Below are 25,626 nucleotides of genomic sequence, written 5' to 3' on the forward strand. Positions count from 1 at the left end.
AATCAAACTCAGAATCACATAATGTCTAAGATATGTCAATGATGTACTCTACTGCAGTTAACAAAAAAGTAATATGACCTTTCCTAAGTCCACATTTTAGGAATATATCCATTGAGGAATTCTACCAAGAAAGTAAATACAAAATGTCCTAAACTCAGCAAACTGTGTACACTAAAAATGTGAGATTTTTTTTTTTTGTATTATCAATTATACTTCAATAAATGTTAAAAAAAGCTTTAGCTATACATAAAATTACTTCCAAGTATGTGGCTTACATAATGTTACATACTCTTTATATAATTTTAACCTAAAATGTTACATGCTCTTTATATAATTGTACCCTATTGAGGTAAAACAGTGAAAGGAGTCATGGTTGCTTGGTAACACAGCAGAGTAACGGGAGTGGCACTTTTTTTTGTTGGGGGGGGAGGTTTTTGCTATAGGGCACAAGCGCTCGCCAGAAAGATAGAGAGACAGAAAGAGAGAAATCAGCCCCCAGGGGGGATGGCCACGCCACAATCCCTTCTCCTCCATTCTCCTCTTGGGATCCTGGGCACGCACGCACAGGCGCCCGGGCCACCGGCCCGGGACTTGAACTGCAGTCGACTACACGGAAGTCCAGCGACACAGCCATTATGCCAACTGCTAGTCCCAGGACTGTGGTGATCCTTGTAAGCTGTCGTTCGCTGTCACTGATAAAGGATCTATCCTTCCCAACCTAAGTGAAGTCTAACAGCTAGTTATCAAACGAAATCACCATTTTACAACAGGAACCCAACACAGAAGGTCTGATGGAAACTCATTTTATTTTTCCCTAAATAAGTTTTAAAATAAAAGACTTTAATGGAAAACACTTAGTACCATCACGTCACCCTGAATGCCAGCAGTACCTGGACGTTCACACACACGGAAGCCAGGGCAAAGCCCAGTCAGTAGTACACATTTCTTTATGACCCTGCAAAAGTTTTGCATGTCCAAAATTTTCTGCTTATTTGCTTTAGCAAACAGCAACTTAATTTAAAACTTTCGTATTTCCTATATGACACCTAAAATGCAGTTCTGTATTTATTAATATAGTTAGAAAAATAAAAGCCTTAAAAATTTCATGGTATGAGTTCATGGTGCTAATCACATAATCTCTTCAAACATAACATCATTTTTAAAACTCCTACAATAACAAACTTCTGGTTTAATCTGAAAAGCTTAAGACTTGAAATCTAGTAAGATTGTAAGTCAACGTATGTTCAAGTACTTGATTTAATTTTTACTTGCTTTCGGAGAGTTGCTTCCCATTGTCCACTGAATGAATGCCTTTCCAATATTAATAAATATTTTACAGTATTTACAAGCATTCTTATATACCTCTGACACTGACAGAAGGGTAAGCCACAGGGAGGGAAGCACAGAGCTCTCTGACAGAGTGACTTTGTGAGGTATGGGACCGAAGGAACTGGTACTCAAGCCTGGAGGAGCTGGGATGAGAGTAGGGATGACTGTTAACGATACCAACACATGCTCTAAGACATACTAGACTCCAGTTGATTCTGGCCGGGCAATAGCAGTTTGTTGATGGATTAGAAGTAAAAGAGGAACATTAGAAAACCAGGACAAAGGAATATAGCCAAGCGAGGTTATTTTAGAAGTTGGAACAGGAAGCTATGCTTCAAGTTGGTCTAGGCTAAGGATTTTAAAAACAAGTTCCACCTGCTCTTAGTGAATGACTCTGAAAACTACCTTAATTGAAGTGTGGGGTGGGGGAAGCATCGTGGATAAGGGAGAGGGGTTAAATGCAAGAATCTGTTTTGGCACCCAACACTAATGTTCATTTGGTTCCTAAATTTTATTTGTGCCATGTGCCCTTTCTCCGCTATTCCCTGCAAACTGTTTCATATGGACACGCCAGAGTTGACCTCTTTAATGCACCTGGCAAACCCTATTAATGCTGTTGAAGAATTTACATTCTACTCTTCCGGTAAGAGGTGCGCATAACGCCCAGTTCATCCTATATTGTATCATAAACCGGAAGACGTGAAGTAAGAGATTGAGTAGATGATCTGCTTTGTGAGTGGAATTCTCAGTTGGGGCCTTTAGTTTCTTACGTTTTAATAAAACCAGTAACTAGTCATTATTTTAAGAAGCATGTTATTCTAGTGCAGGTTTATGTACACCCACAGAGAGCATGTCTTTCCCTTGCACCCTCTCTGGGAGTCACTTAAGCAGCTCAAGCCTGGGCCATCGGAGGGGGTGGACCCTGCTGACCTGTCCATGATGTTCGGACAGTCTCTTGGAAAAGTTCATAAACGCGATTCACCCGGTGTATTTTTTTTTTAAGTTCTTAAATAAGAGCCTTTAAAATAATTTAAACACATGATCAACAAAGGTTAGCTGGTGGCCCACTTCTACATGCAAATACAGACGAACTGTTAACATGCATTATTTTAGTCAATTGGTAAAGTTTATTTCATAAGTATTTTAAGCCATTTACTAAATTGTAAATTTCAATCCATTAAAAACTACCACCGGAGCAATTCTGAGGTATTACTGTTAATAGAGAAATGTTACTAAATTTGGATGTGGTGTGAAATGCGACTGCCATGCCTTTTATTAAATGGTGCTGTCATAGTGCTGACTACAGATGTGTCCTGTGGCTTTCAGGAAACTACTGTGCATGTGCATCGACTCGTTTTCCAAACACTAGTGGCAGTTGGATTGCTTGGTTGGTTGTAAGCACAGCAAAATAATACAGCTCAAGTATGGGCCAGACAAGCCGAGAAATTTCAGGTACGCCATGCTACCCTCCAATCTACCTTCATCAGAAACCCAGCCTACTCACGCAAGTCACTTACACGGAAAGTTAGTGCAAAAGCATCCAAAAAATTTGCTGTCAGCAGGTTAATTTTCCTGTCATTTTAAAAGAGCTAGATATTTTTTCTTTTAAAATTCATTTATAAAAATAAAGTTCAGCTTGAGACCTTGGGTACCAAATTGTGGCTTAATTTAGTCCTGATGGCTACAGTATAAAGTGATGAAAAAATGTAGTCGGAAATGTATGAGCCCCAGCTCATTTTCTGCAGCGTGGCTAAGAGCTGGCACCCTATGCTGTCAGCCCAAATACACTCAACCTCACGACAGTTTTAGTGTCCTAAAACTCCCACAAAACTGTAATTCTTAGGTCTCCATTAAAACTATTAGTGACCATAATACATTCAAGGTAGGGAATGAAAACCTGTCACCCGTGCAGAAGACACTGATCCCTGGCACCGAGGAAAGCACGGCGGCTCAGAGGACATGGTGATCCAGGCGGGGGGTGCAGCTTACTCAGACATTCTGCACTAGAATGCAAGTGTGAAGTCCCTTGTGTCATGTTTATCTCAGAGCAACACTAATTGAAAAATCAGTTGGAGAGTATCAGCAAATCCTTCCAGGTTTTGTGCTGAGACGACGAACAGCCTGGCCCGCATACAGGTGCCTGTTGTGTGGCAGGCTCTGGGTCTCTATGTACATTAGATAGGAACACTGTCGTGTGGAAATGCCAATATGACTTACTGCTTAGAACTGTGCTAACATCGATACCTCTGCTACAGTGATTTCCCCCGTGAGAAGCTTTTTGCCTTAGTCAGGAAATTGTTGGAGGACAAGTGAAGAACTGAACTAAGGAAAAAGTTTCTGGCTTCCAAAGCCACACACACGCTAAAGCAAGTTTCAGGCTATTGTCCTCTCTTGGTGCAAACGAGCAACTGGCTGACCGGTCACGTATCAGCAATCGATATGAACACAGCATTCAGTCCGTAGAACTGTGTGATGCAGCAAAAATCAGATCTAATGCAAATTCAAGCCTATGAGAGAAAACCACGGAAAGGAGAGACAGTGCGGCTCAGTGTTGCCGAGCACTGATACCGACTCTGAACACAAAAGCAACTGAAAGGCACGAGGCTCAGACTTCATTGATAGTCCTCTCCGAGGGGCAGTATTCCGAGGGGCCTGGTGAGGACATGTAGAAAGACTGTGTTTTCCTTTTTAATCGGGCTCTTTTGTTGGCCAACACCAGGCTGCGTCGGCTTGAACTGATGATTTCTGAAATGAACTTTTTGCAGTCTACGCACACCTCCATCGTGCTCCAGTCCTCCATCAGCTCTTTGGGAAATTGGAGTTCTTCATCTGATTTGTCTACAGACTTAGACTTTGAAGAGAACCTGGGAAAAGAAACAAACAGAAAACCCAGCATTGTCACTTACAGTTCTACTGCAATGCTAAGAAAATGTGCATGAAATGGTAAACTTGTCAAAGCATCATGGAAGGATGAGTGACTTAATCATGTCCTGACCTTCAAAGAAGAATGTCTTATTGGAGACAAGGCAAATATATCAAAAATATATTTTAGGAAACAAAACAAGAAACATGTTTGATTCAGAAACAATACTGAAAACCGTTGCCCCTTCTGGAATTTTTAGAAAATAGAGTACTCATGGTATTTACCTGATTACCATACATACATGGACTGTGAATTTTAAGAACCAAGATGAGATAAAGTACATGTTACTAATGTCCTATTGATGATTCAGAAGGACTTAATGTTCTTTCTCTAAGAGTCCAGTGACCCTGGGTCACAGTCAACGAATATTAGTTAACTATTGATGGTAGGCCAAAATACAGAAAACTGAAGTAAATTTAGCTTAATCCTATGGCACACCATTAATTATCTGCCATTACTTTTCATGTCATTTGTGTATTTATCAAATATGCGTCTCCCCCTCAACAATTCTCTATATCTGGGTGATTGGCTATTTGGATTCCAGGAAGTTATAGAGTTAACGGATCAACATAATAAATGTTTCTGATGGGACCAGGAGATACTGTAATGCTTACACTGTTAGACTCCCACATGGCTGACTGTGGTTCGAGTCTTAGACCTGAAGGCTGGAAACTCACACTGGGCACATGTGCGTGCATGCCCAAAACCCTGAGGGGAGAAGGGATTGTGGCATAGCTATCCCCCCAGGAAGTGATTTCTTGCTTTCTGTCTCTGTCTCTAGTGAGTACATGCGACCTATAGCAAAAAGCTCTCTAAAGAAAAAAATAATACGGGACCAGCAGTTAGCATAATGGCTATGTCGCTGGACTCCCATGTAGTCGACTGCAGTTCAAGTCCCAGACCTGGTGGCTTAAACTCATGCTGGGTGCATGTGCATGCATGCCCAAGATCCTGAGAGAAGAATGGAGGAGAAGGGACTGCAGCGTGGCCATGTCCCCTGGGGGGTGATTTCCTGCTTTCTGTCTCTCTGTCTTTCTGGGTAGCACACGCACCCTATAGGAAAAAACCTCTACAAAAGAAAAAAAAAAAAAAAGAAAGAAAAAGAAAAAAAAATGTTTTTGATAATGTTTAAAGTAACTAGGAATCATCTACTTATTTACGATTTGAATTAACCAAACGAGATAGTAACAAATAATGTATAGTAGGTTCAGAGCGTATAGAGAAGAACAGGTGTTACACGTGCAGTCCACTGATGACATCGCACTGAGGGCATGGAGGGTGGTATCTCGGAGGGGAGTGCAGTTACATGCTGGCTCACAGCTTCCCACCTCACTGTCCAGTGTCATGTCATATGGTTGGTGCATAAATCCTCAACTCTCTTGGCATTTCCAACATGTCATTCAAACTGGACACCTCCTTTCATCTTCCTTAAAGCACCAACGCTAACCTTGCCCTACATTAAATGTAAAGGGATTGGTACTCGGGCAAGTTTCTTTTTTCTTTTAAATAGTCAGTTCTTGGCATAGGCTTTATTTCTGCCATTACAAAAGCAAAATAAGTCAATGCTATTGCAGACCACTGTAAACATAGATGAAACAGACTTTCCTTCAAAAACAGAGATGAATGGTTAGATCGTTACAAGCAAGTTTAACTCTGTTGAGAACAACATCAGTTTTTTTTTTTTTTTAAGAGAGATTTTTGCTATAGGACATGTGTGCTTGCTGGAGAGCCAGAGACAAGAGAGATAGAAAGTGAGAAATCACACTCCCCGTGGTGGTGGTGGTGGTGGGGGGAATGGCCACACAACAATCTCTTCTCCTCCATTCTCTTTCTGGGATTTTGGGCATGCACGCACACGCACCTGGTGTGAGTTTCAAGTCACCGGGTCCGGGACTCGAACCGTGGTCAGCCATGTGGGAGTACAATGATGTAACTATTATGCCATTTGCTGACCCCAACATCAGTTTTAAAGATGACTTTTAAAGGACACAATAATCATAGTTATTTTTAAAGTAGAAGACCATGTGATTCAAGTATACTTCAAATAGCTAGTCATTTTCTCTTGAAAACTAACCTTTGGGAAGTTTTGGAGATTTGTCTGCATGTCACAAACTATTAATATATCGAAACCAATTAACCAATAAAAATCCCTCAAACCAAAACCCTACTAGCTTGCCACAGTCCTCAAAGGGAATGATATATATTTTTAAAATTTTATTTATTAATTTATTTTTAATTTGACCAGAGAGCGACATAGGTCCAGGACTTGAACCATGGTTGGCCATGTGGGAGTGTCCAGTGCCTTAACCACCACACCACCTGCTGGTCCTGCTATTCTTTTTTTCATAACAGTTACTCTGAAGACCCAGTCCCCTTTGCTCACCTGGCGATGCCCCGAAGTGGCCGGTGGTGGCTAGTGGAGGGTTTTTCTGGTCTCACAGAGCTTTCCCCTTTTTGCAAGGCAGAAGGTCCCAATGAAAAGATAGGAAGGGTGGAGTATGGCTTGGAGGGCAGCCGCATCTATCATCCCAAACAGAACGAGAATGAGCAGAACTGTTAAAGAGGCAGAGTCGTTAAAATGAACACAAGTTATAACTTAACCAAGCTTAGCTTACCTTTTTGCAACACTGTGAGCACACCGGCCTGTATACAAAATCAGAAGAATTACTTGGTATGAAACAATGGAAGCATCTGGAGAGTTAGAGAATTCAATGGCTGCACAGCTGTGAATTTCTACACTATATTACAGAACCTCTCTGGGTCTCCTATCAGAATGTAACAGATCGCTGTAACTGTGGACTGCCAAAAAGTCAATCTGTCTGTAAACCTTACTTACGAGGTCTCCTATAAAATGATAAATTTATATCTATTTGGATTTTTTTCAGTTGTCTATCCAGAGATCACATGATAATCTTTATTTATTTTTTTTCTGTTCAAACATGATATGTTATTAGAATCGTCTTGGATATGTAAAATGAATAACATGCAGAGAAACATTTCCCAGGTTTAATACCAAATAACTGCTTAGTCCACTCTTTTGAAGAAATTAATATTATAATTTGCAAGGATACTGACAAGGTAATAGAACAGAATGAATCAATTCTGGGCCAGCATGTGGGTGATGGTTAAGGCACTGGATTCCCACATGGCTGACCATGGTTGGAGTTCCAGACCCAGAGGCTTGCCTTCTCTTCTCACTTTCCCACTCTCTCTCCCTGGTTAATTAAAAAGCTATAATAAAGAAAATAAATAACATTTTAAAAGAATAGATTATTTCTAATGTTATTCTTATGTAGAAAAATGATGAAATGAACAAAGGTACTTGGTACTTCTTTCATGATTGTTAAATCTGTCTTTTCATCAATTACAAAATACCTTACCTCTTACAGAACTGACAGGTATAAGACCAAGTGAAGAAGGAAAACCTCCTCGTTCGGCAACAAAAGCAGAGCTAAAAAATACAAATTTGAGAGGAGAAAAGAAGCATGCCAGTGCCAATTTCCTAACTTTTATGTTTGAATACACTTTACATTTACGTAGTAGGGAAGTTTAGGGAGACTAGAGAAGGGACAGAATTCAGAAATTCTGTTTATACATTTGGCTCCATGATACTAATAATTGGGCTCTGTATTTAACTATAATTCTATTGCAAAGGTAATGAAAGGCCACAGCTCTCAACATCTCACCATCATGGAAGCAATCTAGCGAAGGTTCTTTACAGATCCTTTAAAAGTGTAAAGCCTAAATGTAGACACACCTTATGAAGGATTTACACCACATATATGATTTTATACCATTACTTACTATGGTTGCTTTTAAACCTGCTTCCGATCTTGATTTCTGAGAGAGAACCACAAGTACCTGCTCTTTTGAGTGGACAGACTGGGACTGTTCAGGAGCATGTGAACATCTTACCTCCTGAACCCTATAAGTCCCGCACCACCTGGCTCCGGGGAGCCGTGCAGGGGAGTGGCCATTCCTCTACCCTGCTGATCAATCAACGGTAAACAGCTCTACCTTTCCTTTTTTCAGGGCGGTGTAGACATCTTTATACTGTTGGTATTTTTCCAGCTCTGCCTTCACCAGGACCTGACGGATATGCATCACTTCCTCCACAGTAAGAGCGAGGCATTCCACTGGGTAGCAGAATTCCTCCTGAAATTCAAAATGCCATACGAATGAGAAACTCCCATCCTGTGGTTCTGCAATTGCAACTATTTCCCTTCTGATCAGACAGCTGGTTAGTAGTTTCAGAGAAGAAAAGAGATTTCCCAATGAACCTGAGAGAGAGTTGGCTTCCTCTGGGGACCACATCATCTGTCATCACAGATAACGGACAACTTCTGAGGACCTGGTAGCCTATTGAAATTTCTGATAAATAAAAGTTCCTCATGTTGGTTCAGATATTTTGCCTCAAGTAATTCTATTCCATTAAACAGATCTATGTATCTATGCTAGAAATCCTGAAGGACCAATGTTGTTCTAAACCAATTTCAGGTCAGTTTTCTCATGTGATTATGCAGAGATGTCCCTTAGCATTGTGTTCTACACCAGGTATGAATAAACGACAGAGCTACTATATTGGTTCTGTTCTGAAAACCGGTTTGTGGTACCCAGAATAGCCAACAGAAGATGGTTAGTAATTTATACTGATAAGCATTACTGAGTGATCAGTTACACCAGCACCCCTTTAAAAATCCTGATGGCATGAGAGGAACTGAAACCCCAAACTACTGGAGCAGCCTGCTTCCAGAAGGCAGTCTCTCCAGCTGCCCTACACTTCCCCACATTTCTGTCCCTGCCGTTTGCCAACCGCTGAACGCACAGTCAGCACTGGAGAGGCGTGGAGAAACTCCCAGGAATTTCATAATAAATATTTATGTTGGCTGTCGTATGTTAATGGCTTCCCTAAAAAACAGCTGCGGAAGATGTTGATGTAACTGATCCCACTGAATAAGCCTCACGCCCATCCGCTCCCCATCCGGCCCCGCGCTTGATTGGTCGATCTAAGAGAAAGACAGAACGATCTTGTGCATTCAGACCCTGCCCGGCTTCAAGGGGCCATTGTGGTGCAGTGACACTGAAACTGAATGTTCTCAGCACAAACACATTATAATTCACTCCCACACACACACAATCGCATGGCTCGCGGCATTCTGGAATCAAACAAGCCAAACGAGAAAGCACATGACTATGAATGCAGTCGGTTTATGTGGCTTTAACACTCAGTTCTGTCTTTCAATCAGACAAAAATAAAAATAAATCTAGGTTGCAAACCTGACCAACATTAGCATTTACTAAAAAAAAGAAAGTGGTTTGAATAATCATTGCTTCTTATTAAAAATCAACACAAAATCATCTGTGTTCAAACGAATTTAAGGAAGATTAAATTTGCTTAAAAATGCTTTGGGAAAAAAATCTCACCACTAAATTTTCAAGATGAGGAGCTTAGTATTTAGAGGGTAGGGGTAGTTTGTTCACAATGATTGCATCATTTGCTCTAAAATGCCCAAAATAACGCATGAAAGGAGGAAAAAAATCACCCATCACACAAGTCTCCCTTTCAGTGGGAATAGCTGGGATTAAATTGGCATGTCCAATATCTACTTTGTTTTGCCCCACACTAAGAAAGGGGTAGGTCAAGTGGGAACAATGAACTGTCTTTCTGAAGGTTAGGCTGTCAAAGCGGGGCACGAAGTAAGCAGTGTTGACTGAACACATCTGAATGGTGGCCTTCCTCGGCTTTTACCGTATTTCAGAAGTTTTCTAGGATTACTTTTATTCATCAGTGATGTGTATGACTGTGGTACATTTTCTGATGGCTCACTATGTGACAAAACTGCAACAAAATTATACATGAACTGAGCAAATAACCAGATAATCACTACTAGATTTGTTATCTAGAAAATAACTAGGTAACCAGATTTGTTACCATGCATGTCAGGAAGACATCAAACAGTGCCAATTTAATTAACATTACAACCAAGGATACTTGGGCTGGTAAATATTTCAGGTAGATGGGAATTCTTTTTTGATGGCGTGGATATACTAGTACTCATAATCAACCTCACAGCTCTGCTGTCTTCAATCCTATGTCACGAAAGAGCTTAGCCATGCATACTTTCAGTTTACTGCTTTGAACCATATGCAAATCTAATACTTCATAGAATATGTTAAGAAATCATGGATTTTTTGGGTTTGTTTTCTTTCTCTTTCCTTCTTTCTTTCTTTTTTCTTTATTATTATTTTTTAAATTTCAAGCAGACTACCCTTGAGTAAAACAATTTCCATCAGGTCAATGCTAATGTTTGTTTTAATTCTGGAGCTTTCCCAAGGACAACAAAATTTTAATGCAACATGAAAGAGAATGATAAACAGTTACTAGAATAGCTTTTAGTTTTTTTAACTGACAAAAATGTTAAATTCAGTATTCCCCCTCCAAAACCAAATTCAACTTTACTAGATCTTGCTGGGTACTAACATCCCAAACAGTCAAGAGGACTCCAGGTTGTCCCAGGGAGTGAAAGCTCTGTCCAGTGTGTGACACCGCGTCCAGGCGCTCCCAGAGCAAGCTCCCCACTCACCTGAATGGAAAATAACTAGGTAACCAGATTTGTTAACATGCATGTCAGGAAGACATAAAACAGTGCCAATTTAATTAACATTACAACCAAGGATACTTGGGCTGGTAAATATTTCAGGTAGATGGGAATTCTTTTTTGATGGCGTGGATATACTAGTACTCATAATCAACCTCACAGCTCTGCTGTCTTCAATCCTATGTCACGAAAGAGCTTAGCCATGCATACTTTCAGTTTACTGCTTTGAACCATATGCAAATCTAATACTTCATAGAATATGTTAAGAAATCATGGATTTTTTGGGTTTGTTTTCTTTCTCTTTCCTTCTTTCTTTCTTTTTTCTTTATTATTATTTTTTAAATTTCAAGCAGACTACCCTTGAGTAAAACAATTTCCATCAGGTCAATGCTAATGTTTGTTTTAATTCTGGAGCTTTCCCAAGGACAACAAAATTTTAATGCAACATGAAAGAGAATGATAAACAGTTACTAGAATAGCTTTTAGTTTTTTTAACTGACAAAAATGTTAAATTCAGTATTCCCCCTCCAAAACCAAATTCAACTTTACTAGATCTTGCTGGGTACTAACATCCCAAACAGTCAAGAGGACTCCAGGTTGTCCCAGGGAGTGAAAGCTCTGTCCAGTGTGTGACACCGCGTCCAGGCGCTCCCAGAGCAAGCTCCCCACTCACCTGAATGGCTGGGTGTGGACCCGTGGGTGCGGCAACGCCAGCACGGCTCTGTTTGCCTTGCCTCTCCACATTTCAACGTGACTCTCACATTTAGGGAAGTGAGGCTAAATCTTACAGAGTTTTAATGAAGATTACAATATGCTATAGGAACACATACGCTTTTAAAAACTTATTTTTATGCATGCTACTAAAACTGGTGAGTTTCTGTTGAATATTCTAGTGATACGTCACCATTCAAAAGGGGTTTGAGTTAGCCAGCTTAGAGATTAGAAAGCATAATCCACGAGAGAAATGGGGATGGTCATCTTTTATATAGTGTTTTGATTAGCAAAATCTTCATAAATAAGTAGCAGAGATTTGAAAATTATCCAAAATAACCTCTGGTTTTGAGTTTTTAATAAACCCAAAGGAGACAGATCTAAATAAAAACAGCAACTGTTCAGTTTAATTATTCTCTCTTTTAAAACTCGAAGTGAGCTTGCCTGAAGTGGTGTGTGGACTTAGTTTACAGATGTCTCTGTATGGAGGATTGATAATAAAGTGTGGGAAGGTCTTCATCAGCACCAGGAAGAGTGGCAGGAGTGAAAAAGCCACCCCTGCACCTGGCCATGTGCTAGCCAATCAGTGATCAAAAATGGGAAAAGGGACAGAGATTTATCCCATACTTCATGACAACAGAGAAGGGAATTTATTGTACCTCACTGACATTTGGAGTCTTGTTTCTACACTGAGATGGGTTACATACGCAGAGTAACAAAGACACCAGCTGCTGGGTCGTCTGTCAAGGATGTGTTCGGTAAACACAGGGCATTGCAGGCCAGGCCCTGCCTATGCCTGCTTCTCAGTAGCACCTGCCACACTAGGGGGCAGAAGAGGTTTTCATGTGATCCTAGGGCTTTTTATTTCACTTAAAAATGTGAAGAGTGAAATAAGAAAAATAAAATTAAAATCTAAGTAAAATACCTTTGTCTGTGTAAAAACCTCAAAGAAAAAAAATTAAAATACCAATTTACTTAAAATATTTTAAATAACCACGTCAATAAAAAGAAAGTTTAAACTTTCTTTCTACAGAAAATGAACAGCCTGATCATTCCAAGGCAGCTTTACAACAAATGCTGGATGGCAGACAGGATGCCCAAGCCTGGGGTGGCCCATCCTCTGGGTACACGGCCCTAAGAGCTCACAGTTGAGTGTGCGGAAAATAGGCAGTGAGGCGCCCTCCTAGGCAGGAGTCCATTGTGACGACCTGGCCTGGCCCGAGGCTGCTCTGCCGGCTGATGAATGAGCATATGCCTTTCTGAGGGTGGGGGAGCCCCAGCAGAAAAGCACCACACAGGCGCTCGGAGAGCTCCTGCTTCTGCACGTGAAGGTGGCACTGCCCCTGCTATGCAATTAGGCCACTTGAAGAGACAAACACCCACAGGTCCCTCCCAATCAGATGCTGCATTTTGAGTTTGTTGTCCTTTCAAAGTTATTTCCCTCTCATCTGAGATCAGGGTGTGATCTATGCGGCCCACGCAAGATTGGAATCAACGACCAGAAGCCAAGTGCCCATCTAAGCTGTTAATTCTTGCAGAGTGCAGTAGTTGAGGAATCACTGTCAAAAAGATGCAGAATAACATAATTCCCAGAACCCGCAGAAAGAGGCCAACCTTTGAGGATCTCCACCTGCTGGTGAGAGCTCTCTCACAGAGATAATACATAGCCCCTGCCACCCCAAACACGGCTGCTTCAAAAGGGTGAGAGCTGAGCAGAGAAGCTGTTTGTATGGTAGAGAAAAGTGGTCGGAAAGGCGTCCTGGGCCATACACGGGTTATCCTAGAAACCTGAACAATAGATAAGGGAAAAAGAAAATGGTAGGGCGAAAAGAAAAGGAGAAAATAATGCTGAACGTGAGTGACCTACAAATAGTAATTATTGATCATGAAAGAACAAAACAAAACATACTATGTGCATGGTAATGGGCCATGCCAACGTATCCATACTTATAAATCAGGAAGCAACCAAGCAGTCGATCCTAGAGAATTGCAGTCAGTTCTAGAGAATCTCTGAGTTCATGCTGCAGAGACTTAGATGTAAGGCTTTTTTGTAACTTGGTGGTCCCGCGAATGCTCAGAGCCTCCTAAACGAGGCTCTCTGGGATGCAGGACAGAGGCCACTGCTCCCTGTGCACGAGGACGCCTGGGAATACAAACCAGTGGCCCTTTGTGCCTGCCTCTGGAAGGTATTTTAAGACAGGTCACCTTGTATATAAATGTACAATCAACCTCATTTGCCCAAATGATGAAAAAAAAATTACATTTTAAATATCCTAAGGAAAGAGAAGGACTTACAATAAAAATAAAATATTAACAACAAAAAACATTCTGGCCAGTTTCACTTGAAGGGCTGCAAAGACAAAATAATTCCTCATTTTCTAAAATGTAGTACATTTTCAAATGACCAGGTTTTTAAAAATAGTACTTACCGAGCAAGAGGACCCTACTATAGAAATGTGACTTTATAGATTGCCTAAGAGAGGCTACTATCAAGAAAAGGCCATGCAAGGAGCTGGATGCTTGTTTTGTCTCAAAAGGCGCCGTCACTGTCCTCCATGTGTCCTCCACACTGTCCTGCTGCACCTGCACACCTCCAGTACTGACCAGAGGTGCTGCTGCACTGCCTGTTCACTGACACCCTGCTCAGTGACCGCAAACTGGTTTATCTCGCTCTCCTTCCTTCTCCACCAGAAAGGCTCCCAGCCTGAACAAGCTCTCTAAGAGCTCGGCTGCACCAGGAAATACGACTTGTAGACTTCATGGGATCTTGATGTGGGCTGAAGGTCTTGGCATAACTTCTACTATTGGCTGAAACTACTTTGTAGTTTCTGATAGTTCCTTTATATCGCTACTTTTTAATTTAAGTCTAACCCCAATAACGATGATTTAAGATCACAAAGACCAGGAACACAGACAGACTCGTTTCTAAGAAAAGCTGGGTGAAGAGCATAATATTCTGATCACTGGACTGGTGAAAAAAGTCTTATTTTCATGTTGTGACAATACCTGTATATTTTGGTACAGTGATGACATATTCGCATGAACAAAACTCTTTGAATTTTAAACTCTGAACCTGTCTGGTCAGAGCTCTGTTTCTCTGTTGGTAAGCCACTGACAAGACTACATTTCATCAAATAGCAGGATTTCAGTGATTATTTAGGGGTTAAAGGTACCCTGTTGGAAGTGACCATAAAAATCATCAATTGTTTAACTGTTTTACTTTGGAAGGAGATGCATGATCAAATGTCAATACTCTTATGCTCTGCCTTCCCATAACCACGCTAGGTCCTTCTTTTCTGAGGGAGGGACACTTGTTGCTTCATTAGAAACTGATGATTCATAATGGCCTAAAATGAAAACAAAACAAAACCAAAACACCCCAAAGACTAAGCATATGCTAGTGTTTTTTATCCGTAAGTATCTGAAAAAACTTGAGCTATTAGGTTGTGGTAGTGATTAAACTAACATCTTGCCTGCGAATATTCTGAAGCCAAGTGAGATTGCAAAAGAATCTTTGCAGACCAATTTGGCTTGGGATCTATTCATCTTTCCTGGTGGGGCCTCGTGTGCTGTTCCACTGTTGTGAGACACAGGTAGACATTACAAGAACCTGGAAGTCTCTGAAAACAGCAAAAATTGTTAACGAGTCCGAATAGTACAAAGCATACTAGGAAAAAAATGTACAATGGCTAGTAATGTATCAACATTAACCTTGCCTGTGTACTTCTGTTTCGATAAACCATTTACTTTAGTCGGATTTTGCTGAGTTTTTTTTTAAATAAGATTTTAATAATTTTTAAATGGATTAATATCATTTGAAAGGATGGGGCCAGTATGTAGCATGGTGGTTAAGGTGTTAGACTCCTATATGGCTGACTGTGGTTTATGAACTGGACTGGATGGCTTAAAATCACTCCAGGGATGTGTGTGCATGCCCAAAATCCCAGGAGGAGAAAGGAGGAGAAGGGATTACAGCATGCTCATCACCCCAGGGAGTGATTTCTCACTTTCCCTCTATCTCTAGCAAGTATATATACCCTGTGACAAAAAAAAAAAAAAAAAAAGAGGGAGGAAAAGCATTTTAAAATTATTTTTAACCATTGATAAGTTTTCTGGGGTGGGGGAAAACAGTATTAAAGAATGAACAAAACTGGTCAAATTTCATTTAGGTTATGGCTAGAGTTTGTTGTCTTTAGCTACTGAGTAAGTTAGGTTCATTCTAACCTTTCAAAGAGTTTCCTAATGGTATATAGTGATTTAATGTATAAATAATAATTTAAAACATTAATTAAAAAATTTAAAGAAAAAAAAGAAAGCTAATGACTCGAGTCTTTGCAGTACTTACAAGAGAGCGGGAACTCTGCCTGGAGGGCGGTAGAAACTGCCTCACGTTTGTAGGCGTTTCCTTCTCAATGGAATGTCGTCTCTGGGGCGGCTGCCGTCTCTCTGGCTGTGGTGTTGATGAAATGGGCAAGAACTTTGGAGGTTCTAAAAATTTAACCAAAGAAAATGAACTCTCTTGCAGAATCAAAATATTAGACTCTGAATTTTCCAACAGAAACTCTTGTTATTTAGCTTAGACACTTCATTCAAGGATGAAGTATTTACTGCACTGAGGAGATACTTTAAGAGAGAGGACTGTTAAAGAAGAATGTGTGCAATGTAAACTTACTACAGAAATAGCAAGGAGGGAACCAGCAGTTAGCGTAATGGCTATGTCGCTGGACTCCCACGTAGTCGACCGCGGTTCGCGTCCCGGACCCGGTGGCTTAAAACTCACGCCAGGCGCGTGTGCGTGCGTGCCCAAGATCCCGCGAGGAGAATGGAGGAGAAGGGATTGCGGTGTGACCATCCCCCCTGGGGGGTGATTTCTCGCTTTCTGTCTCTATGTCTCTCTCTGTCTGTCTGGCGAGCGCACGCGCCCTACAGCAAAACCCTCTCCAAAAAAAAGAAAAGAAATAGCAAGGAGACAGAAAAAAAATGCTCCATATTTTAAATATTCTTTCGGGGGCTAAGAGGTGGCAGGGTAGTTGAGGCACCGGACTCCCACATGGCTCACTGTGGTTTGTGTTTCAGACCTGGCAGTTTGCTTTCTTACTTTCTCTCTCTTTCTGCCTCATGAGTTCATGTGCCCTATAGCATAGCAGATTAAAATAATAACAACAAATAAAAGTAAGTATATCCCTTCAAATTCACACATAACAATACAATATAAGTATAGATAAAAATTTGTTCATACAAATATCCTCATATTACACTCCACAGATTTTTACAATTAAAATCTCAGGCATTATTTTTAAAACATATAAAAATAGGTAATCTTAGATGCTAAAAAGACTCTTAAATCATATAAAAACTCTCAAACGTATTCTCTTTTTACATTCTTTTTTTATGGGGGAGAGAGGGAGTAGAAGCATAAACGAGTGAACAGGATGAAGAGATGGACATGTCTGCTGGGTCCTGACACACATCACGATCTCCCTGCCCAATGTCCCAGTTAGCTGGGACCACTGGCACGCATCACTGTGCCTGGTCTATTAAGGCTGGGCCAGGAACCAAACCTTGTCTTCCCGTGAAGCTTTAGCAATTATGTAGTGGCACTCATCTGCTCTGTACCACCATGGCTGGTCTTGCATTTTTCTTTTTTGGGGTAGAGATTTTTTGCTATAGAGCACATGTGCTCACCAGAGAGACAGAGAGAGACAGAAAGACAGAAAGTGAGAAATCACCCCGCAGGGAGATGGCCACGCCACAATCCCTTCTCCTCTGTCCTCCTCCTGGGATCTTGGAAATATACGCACACATGCCTGGAGTGAGTTTGAAGCCACTGGGTCTGGAACTTGAACTGCATTTGGTCTTTTGCGAGTCCAGTGACATAACTGCTATGCCATCTGCTGGTCCCAGAAAAGACAATTTGAAAAGATAATTATAAAAACTCTCTATTTATAAAAACATTTTGTCTATAGGTTGAAATTAAGCTTTTTTTTAGGTTTGTATTTTTGCCTTAGAGTGTGTGTGCTCGCAAGGAGAAAGAGACAGAGACAGAGAGAGGGAAGGGGAGAACTGATCCCCCAGTGGGTATGGCCATGCCGCAATCCCTTCTCCTCTCTTTTCCTCCTGGGATCTTAGACATGTATGCACGCGCACCTCGCATTGAGTTTCAAGCCACTGGGTCTGGGACTCGAACTGTGGCTGGCCATGTGGGAGTCCAGTGATGTAACCACTATGCAATCTGCTGGCCCTTAAGCTGTATTTAAACTACAAAACATAAATTTTAGCTTTGGTACTATTACTGTGCTATTGTTCTCCTCTGCTTAGTAGTATTTTGGAACACTGAAAAGAAAATGTTTTAGTATCTGAATGGTCTGGATTCACATTTGAAAACATAAGGAGAACATTAGAAATAAATTATGCTGCCAGAGTTTTATTTAGGATTTCTTCTTATACTAATAACAAATTAAGGCTGCTTCAATGTAGTGGGTGACAGAGCGAGAGTCGACACAAAGTTAAACATGATTCATCCACTTGGACTGTCCCATTAAGACAGATCACTAAGGAAAAACAAAGAACAGGGCCAGTAGGTGGTGTGGTGGTTAAAGCTGGACTCTCACATGGATGTATGAGTACTGGAACTGACAGCTTATTTTCTCTCTCTCTCTCTCTCTCTCTCTGGTGAGTGCACATGCCCTATAACAAATTTTAAAAAAAGATAAAATTAAATAATTCTTAAAAATACTCCAAAAAATTGAGGACCAGCAGGTGGTATGGTGGTTCAGGTGCTGGACACTCCCACATGGCCGACCATGGTTCGAGGTCTGAACCTGGTGGCCTGCTTTCTCACTTTCTCTCTCTTTGGTCAAATTAAAATGAATGAATGAATAAATAAAATTAAACAAATAATTCTCAAAAAAATACTCCAAAAAACAAAGAACATAATTTCTGCAGACACACACACACACACACACACACACACACACACACACAGAAAAATAGAAATTCATTATGGGATTTAAGGGGCCTGGCCAAATACCAAGTATAGATAATGACCATAGACAGCTCCTACTCTTTTTGACATAATCTGTTTTTTTTTTTTCCAAGTATTTTATTTAACTTTGTTTGTCAAGTTTTGACCAGGGAGAGACACAGAGAGAGAGAGAGGAAAGTGAGAAAGCAAGCTGCCAGGTCCAGGACTTGAACTGCAGCCGATCATGTGGGAGTCCAGCACCCTTAACCACCATGCCACCTGCCAGCCCTGACATAATCTGTTTAAGAAATCAAAATACTATTTAAAGAACTGGAACCACTAAGATTTCTGTGAGTAGGAGAAATCAAGGCAGTGTTCTAAGATTATCTCAATATACAATTCATTCATTTCTTTTGGAGGTTTTTGCCTGTGGGCACATGCACTCACCAGAGAGGGGGGACCGAGAGAGATAGAGATAGAGAGAGAGAGAGACAGACAGACAGACAGACTCAGAAAGTGAGAAATCACACCCTAGGGGGAATAGCCATACTATAATCCCTTTTCTTCCATTCTTCTCCTGGGATATTGGGCACACACACCCGGTGTGATTTTCTTTCTTCTTCTTTTTTTTTTTTTTTAAGAGATTTTTGCTATAGGGCACATGCACTTGCTGGAGAGACAAGAAAGCAAGAAATCATCCTCGATGGGGGAGGTGGAGGGTGGTGGCGGCCACACCGCAGTCTCTTCTCCTCCATTCTCCTCTTGGGATCTTGGGCATGCATACACACATGCTGCTTGAGTTTTTTTGTTTGTCTTTTTAAAAACATTTTATTTATTCATCCATTTTTTAAAATTTGATGAGAGAGAGAGAGAGAGAGAGAAAGAAAGTGAGGAAGCAAGCCACCACGTCTGGGATTCAAACCATGGTCAGTCATGTGGGATGTCCAACACCTTAACCACCATGGCATGCCACCTGCTGGTCCCCCTCCCCCCATGAGTTTTGAGTCGCCAGGTCTGGAACTCTAACCACGGTTGACTACATGGGAGTCCAATGATGTAACCATTATGCCATCTTCTGGTCTCATCCTGGTGGGATTTTCAAGCCACTAGGTCTGGGATTTGAACCACAGTTGGCCATGTGGGAGTACAGCGACGTAATTGCTATACCATCTGCTGGTCTCATAATTAATTAATTTTTAAACATTTATAATGATGTCATAAGTGGAAAAGATTACTATAAGTCTTTAGAAATCACTTAAGTTTGATGTTTATATTCAGAATCTATTGTATGAAGAGTTATAATGATGTTTTTTTTTTTTAATGAGTGTTTTTTATTTTAATATTTTAAAGTACATACTATGTCAGGGCTGGCAGGTGGTATAGCGGTTGTTAAGGTGCTGGACTCTCACATGGCCAACTGTGGTACGTGTCCTGGACCTGGTGGCTTGCTTTCTCACTTCCCACCCTCCTTCCCTTCCCCCATCTCTCTGGTCAAATTAAAAAAAACATGACAATAACAAATAAAATTAAATAAATAATTCTTTTTAAAAAAAATTTTACCAGAAAGACACACACACATACACAGAGAGGGAGAGACAGACAGACAGACAGAAAGTGAAAAAGTAAGCCAACAGGTCCAGGACTCAAACCGCGGTTGACCATGTGGGAGTCCAGCACTCCTAACCACCATGCCACTTGCCAGACCCATAAAGAAAGAATTCTTTAAAAAAAAAATACATACTATGTCAGTGGCAGTTTTTCTAGATTTATAAATGTCAAATGTAATTACAAATTACTTTTTTTTTTAAAAAGAGATTTTTGCTATAGGGTGCATGCGCTTTCCAGAAAGACAGAGACAGAGAGACAGAGAGACAGAGTGAGAAATCACCCCCTGGGGGGGTGGCCACGCTGCAATTCCTTCTCCATTCTCCTCTTGGGATCTTGGGCACACACACACACATGCCCGGCGTGAGTTTAAGCACCAGATCCAGGACTTGAACTGTGGTCAACTACGTGGGAGTTCAGAAATGTAGCCATTATGTCAACTGCTGGTCCCACAAATTACTTTTTATATGTTTATTTGTCAGGGTCTTTTTTCTTCTATTTAAAAAAATCTTTTTGATTTACTTGGCTTTAATGATTGCACATCTTTATAGTTGTACAATATTGTTTTTCAAAACATGCCCAGTGCATGGTAATCAAATCAAAGATATTACCATATATATCTTCTTCTTTTTTCTTTTTTTTTTAGTTTGCTATAGGGCACAGGCACATGCCAGAGAGAGACAGAGGGAAAGGAAGTGGAGGAGTGAGAAATCATCCCTAAGTGAGGATGACCACATCGCAATCCCTTCTCCTCCATTCTGTTCTTGGGATTTGGGGCGCTCATGCACTCACACTTGGGATGTTTTTCAAGTTGTCAAGTCTGGCACTCAAAACTACAAGTTGGCCATGTGGAATCCAGTCACCCCAATTATCATGCAACTGGCTGACCCCATATATGTCATTTTCAACAGAGGACTTTATGTTCCTGTGTCTGTAACATGTTTTTTTTTCCCTGAGCCCCTCCCTCCTCCTCCATACAATCCTCTCTCTCCTCCATAGTGTCTGGTGTCTACACTTGCCCTTCTTACTATTATATCTTTGAATCTTTTGATTTCTGCCATAGAGTGCAAACATTCAGTATATACTGAATGGGGATATATAATATCTGTCTTTCATAGTCTGGCTTAATTTGCTTAGCATTAAATTTTCTATTTTGGGGTTTTCACTAAACATTCATGTAGGAATGGGTGTGTGTGTGGCAAGAAGTAGACTGGTGGGACTGATTACAAATGGTTTGTTTCAGACACATAATGTAGTTCACTTATTTCCCATAACTATTACCTATAAACACGAGTGTGCCTGATCTGTCATAAGTTAAGAACCTGAGGTTTGGGACCAGCAGATAGCATACTGGTTACATTGCTGGACTCCCACGTGGCTGACCATAGGTTTGAGTCCTGGAGTTGGTGGCTTAAAACTCATGCCAGGTGCATGTGCATGTGTGCCCAAGATCCTAAGAGGAAAATGGAGAAGGTATCGTGGCATGGCCATCATCCCTGGGGGGTGATTTCTCTCTTTCTCACTGTCTCTCTCTGGTAAATACACATGTCCTATGGCAAAAACCTCTTTAAAAAATAAAGAAAAGAACCTGAGGATTCTTCTTCTCACTTTATCTCTCCCTCTCTCTGGTGAGAGCACACACCCTACAGCAAAAACCTCTTTAAAAAAGAAGAACCTGAGGTCCTGCCTTATGATGCCACCCTAGAAAAATCCCTTGTATTCCTGCTCTGAGTAGTGAGAGACCAGGGTTCATTCTTTGTATACAAGATGATGATAGGGCAGTATAGGACCCCTGTGCTAGGCCAGCAGTGTCTTGTCAGGTACTCAACTCAAGTTCTTTGTACCATTAATACTCACTTTTCCTTGTGGCCATGGCCTCTAGCACTGGATCTTCCAAGAAGGAGGGAGACACACTGCTGCTGCTGGTTGACTTATGCAGAGTTTCTTCCTGCAGAGAGACAGAGAGACTGCTTAGACATTAATGCTCACATTTTACTACTTGACAGTTACTTTAAAAAGAGGCACCTGGGGATCAGCAGGTGGCATGGTGGTTAAGGCGCTGGAAACTCCCGCATGGCTGACCACGGTTCGAGTCCCAAACCTGGTGGCTTGCTTTCTCATTTTCCCTCTCTTTCTGGTCAAAACTAAAATAAATGAATGAATAAATAAAATTAAATAATTCTTTAAAAAAATAAATAAAAAAGGCACCTAAGGGGCTGCCAAGTGGCATAGTGGTTGAGGGAGCTGGAGTCCCACATGGCCAGTCATGATTGGAGTCCCAGACCTGGTGGCTTGTTTTCTCACTTTCCCTCTCTCTCTCTATCTGTCCCTCTCTGGTCAAGTTAATATAAATAAATAAGTTAAAAAAAAAAAAGAGGCACCTAAATATAATGGCAAAGGTTCAAGGCTAGTAGAAGACAAAGTAGAGGAGGTCTGCAGTCAGACAGGTCTGAGTTTATATCCTGGCTTTGCCCCTTACTACTCAGATGTGCCACTAAGCTAGTGTCTCACTTCAGTTTCGTCATTTGTAAGAAAGGATATTTAAGACCACTTCTTCCATAGGGATTATTGGAAGAATTAAACAAGATTGTGCACTCAAAATGTTTAACGCATTACTTGGCACACAATAAATGGCGGGTAATATTATTTGTAGAAGAATTTCAATACATTAAAAAAAATAATACACTATGAGCCCATCAAAGGCAGGTGGTGGACCTTATTCATTGCTGCGTATCTTGTACCAAACCCACCACTAAGTAATGAATATGTATTTGTTGAATGAATGGATAAAAATAAACATTTCATGAAGTGTCATATGAATCTAGAAAAGTATCTATATTGTGCTAAATAAAATTTAAGCTCCCTTTTGCAAGTGAGAAGAAACCTTAATTTTAGACTTAATTAAAATGAGGTACAGGGCCAGCATGTGGTGTGTTGGATCAGGCATTGGGCTCCACATGGTTGATCTGCAATTCAAGTCCTAGATCTGTGGTCTAGCATACACACTGGGCAATTGTGAGGGTGTGTCCAAAATTCCAAGAGCAGAGTGGAGGAGAAGGGATTGTGGCATGATCATCCCCCTGGGAGTTGATTTCTAACTTTCCCTCTCTTTCTGTCTCTGTCTCTCTCTGGCGAGTGCACGTGCTCTATGGGGGAAAAAATCTAAAAAATAAAAATGAGGTGCAACGTTTATTCAATACATATTTACTATCTATGACATTAACCAGAAGACAACTAATTTCCACTATAATATCTACAGAAAACTGCTAAGAATGTTTAAATACAGAAATAATAAGATTAGGTAAATATATTCGTCCATGACTATGTGAAGTAAATGGCAAGTAAAAATTCTTTTTGACCACCTTAGCTAAGGCGATTTTAAGATTTAGCTTTTAATGTGTACTTTCTCCAGTCATATTCAACACAGTACTGGAAGTCCTAGCCAATGCAATCGGGCATTTCACTCAAATTGGAAAGAAAGAAGTTAAACTGTATTTCTAGATGATGTGATCATATACATAGAAAAATCTAAAGAATTTATCAACTAAAACTCTTGAATGTGATAAATGAACTTGATAAAGTTGCAGGACACAGAATCAGCATACAAAAACCATCAATGTTTTTGTTGACTAACAATGAATGAACTCAGACAGAAGAAAGTAATCTCATTTACAACACTTCCATCCCTAACACACATACAAATAAATTATCTAAGGATAAATTTAACTAAGGTGAATGATTTCTATAACAAAAGCTATAAAAATTAAGCAAAAACACTAAAAAAATGATTAAAACAAGGAAAGACATCCCTTATTCCTGGAAGAATCAACATAGTTGAAATGCCAATACTGGAGCCAGCAGGTGGTGTGGTAGTAAAAGCACTGGACTCTCACATGGCCAACAGTAGTTCAAGTCCTGGACCTGGTGTCTTGCTTTCTCTCCTTCTCTCTCTTCCTCTCTCTTTCTCACTCTCCCTCTCTGGTCAAATTACAATAAAATAAATAAATAATTCTTTAAAAAAATGCTAGTACTAATGAAGTGATCTGCAAATTCAATATAATTCTTATCAAAATACTAGTAACAGTCTTCAGAGAAACAGAAAAAAAAATTGTAAAATTCGTTTGGAATCACAACAAACCTCATATTGCCAAAGTAATACTAAGCAAAAAAGAGTCAAGTTGAAGGCATCACTCTGTCCTCGAAACCACCAAAAGTCATAACCACCAAAACAGCATGGTACTGGCACAAAAATAAACACACAGACGAATGGAACAGAATGAGAATCCAGATATAAACCCAAGAACATAGAGCCAACTGACTTCTGACAAACGTCCTAAGACAATTCAGTGGGGAAAAGACAGTCTCGTCAATAAACAGTGCTGGGAAAACGGAGTATTAATTTGCAAAATAATGAAACTGGATCCTTATTTTTTGCTATTTATAAAAATTAACTCAAAATGGATGAAAGAACTAAAAGTAGATCCCCAAAACATAAAACTACTTGAATAAAGTACAGGGGAAACACTTCAAGATATTGATTTAGGCAAAGATTTCTTGCAATCCCTAAAGCACAGATAACATTGACAAAACAGACAAGTGGGATTAATTCAAGCTAAAGGCTTCTGCACAGCATAAGAAACAGCCGAAAGAATAAAGAGACAAATCACAGAATGGGAGAAAATATTTTTAACCAAACTTCAGATAAGGGATTGATAACCACGATATATAAAGAACTTAAACAAGCTTGCCTGCCCTCCCTCAATCAATAATCCAGTTAAAAAACTGCCAACCAACCTGAATGAACATCTCTCAAAGGAAGAAAAGGCCAAAAATCATATGAAAAAATGTTAAAGATCTCTAATCATAAGGGAAATACAAATCAAAACCATGATGAGGTGTCACTATAACTCAGCCAGAATGGGTATTACTAAAAAACATGGGGCCAGCAGATGGTGTCGTGGTTACGTCACTGGACTGCCCCATGGTTGACTGAAGTTTAAGCTTTGGGCCTGGTGGCTTGAAACTCATGCTGGGTACATGTGCATGCACATTCAAGATCATGGGAGGAGAATGGAAGACAATGGATTGCAGTGTGGCCATCATCCACTTGGGGTGATTTCTCACTTTCCCTCTCAGTGTCTCTGTCTCTCCCTCTGGTGACTGCATGCAGCCTAAGGCAAAGAAAACCTCTAAAATGAGTGAACCAGCAGATGGTGCAATGGTTATATCGCTGGACTCCCATGTAGTCAGCCATGGTTTGAGTCCCAGACCCAGCAACTTAAAATTCATGCCGGATTTGTGTGCATGGCTACCCAAAATCCAGAGAGGAAAATGGAAAAGAAAGGATTGTGGTGTGGCCATCCCCATGGGGGGTGATTTCTCGCTTGCTGTCTCTGTCTCTCCAGCAAGTGCAGGCGCACTATTAAAAAATCTCTAAAAAGAAAAAAGGTTATCTATTGGATTGTTGGAAAAGTCACAATGCATTTTTGTATAGA

At 40.5% G+C, this 25,626-nt stretch overlaps 1 protein-coding gene across 4 annotated transcripts in view; it reads right to left on the reverse strand.

Annotated features, from left to right (window-relative positions):
* Window positions 1–795: 795 nt before the first annotated feature.
* SPIRE1 (spire type actin nucleation factor 1) overlaps window positions 796–25,626 on the reverse strand; it is a 182,592-nt gene continuing 157,761 nt past the window's right edge. For 2 of the 4 annotated variants that reach the window (XM_006164050.2, XM_006164049.2), the window contains 8 exons: window positions 21,989–22,079; window positions 15,908–16,050; window positions 13,177–13,350; window positions 8,270–8,407; window positions 7,633–7,703; window positions 6,868–6,895; window positions 6,636–6,772; window positions 796–4,193 (listed from right to left, as the gene is read on the reverse strand). In XM_006164050.2, the coding sequence (XP_006164112.1) occupies window positions 3,935–4,193; window positions 6,636–6,772; window positions 6,868–6,895; window positions 7,633–7,703; window positions 8,270–8,407; window positions 13,177–13,350; window positions 15,908–16,050; window positions 21,989–22,079 (1,041 nt within the window). In that variant the 3' untranslated portion in view covers window positions 796–3,934. The remainder of the gene's footprint in view (window positions 4,194–6,635; window positions 6,773–6,867; window positions 6,896–7,632; window positions 7,704–8,269; window positions 8,408–13,176; window positions 13,351–15,907; window positions 16,051–21,988; window positions 22,080–25,626) is intronic. The other 2 variants (XM_006164052.2, XM_006164051.2) reach the window with 1 other exon arrangement.

The sequence above is a fragment of the Tupaia chinensis genome, unplaced genomic scaffold, assembly GCF_000334495.1.
Source record: "Tupaia chinensis unplaced genomic scaffold, TupChi_1.0 Scaffold143584_1, whole genome shotgun sequence".
Lineage (NCBI taxonomy): Eukaryota > Metazoa > Chordata > Mammalia > Scandentia > Tupaiidae > Tupaia > Tupaia belangeri.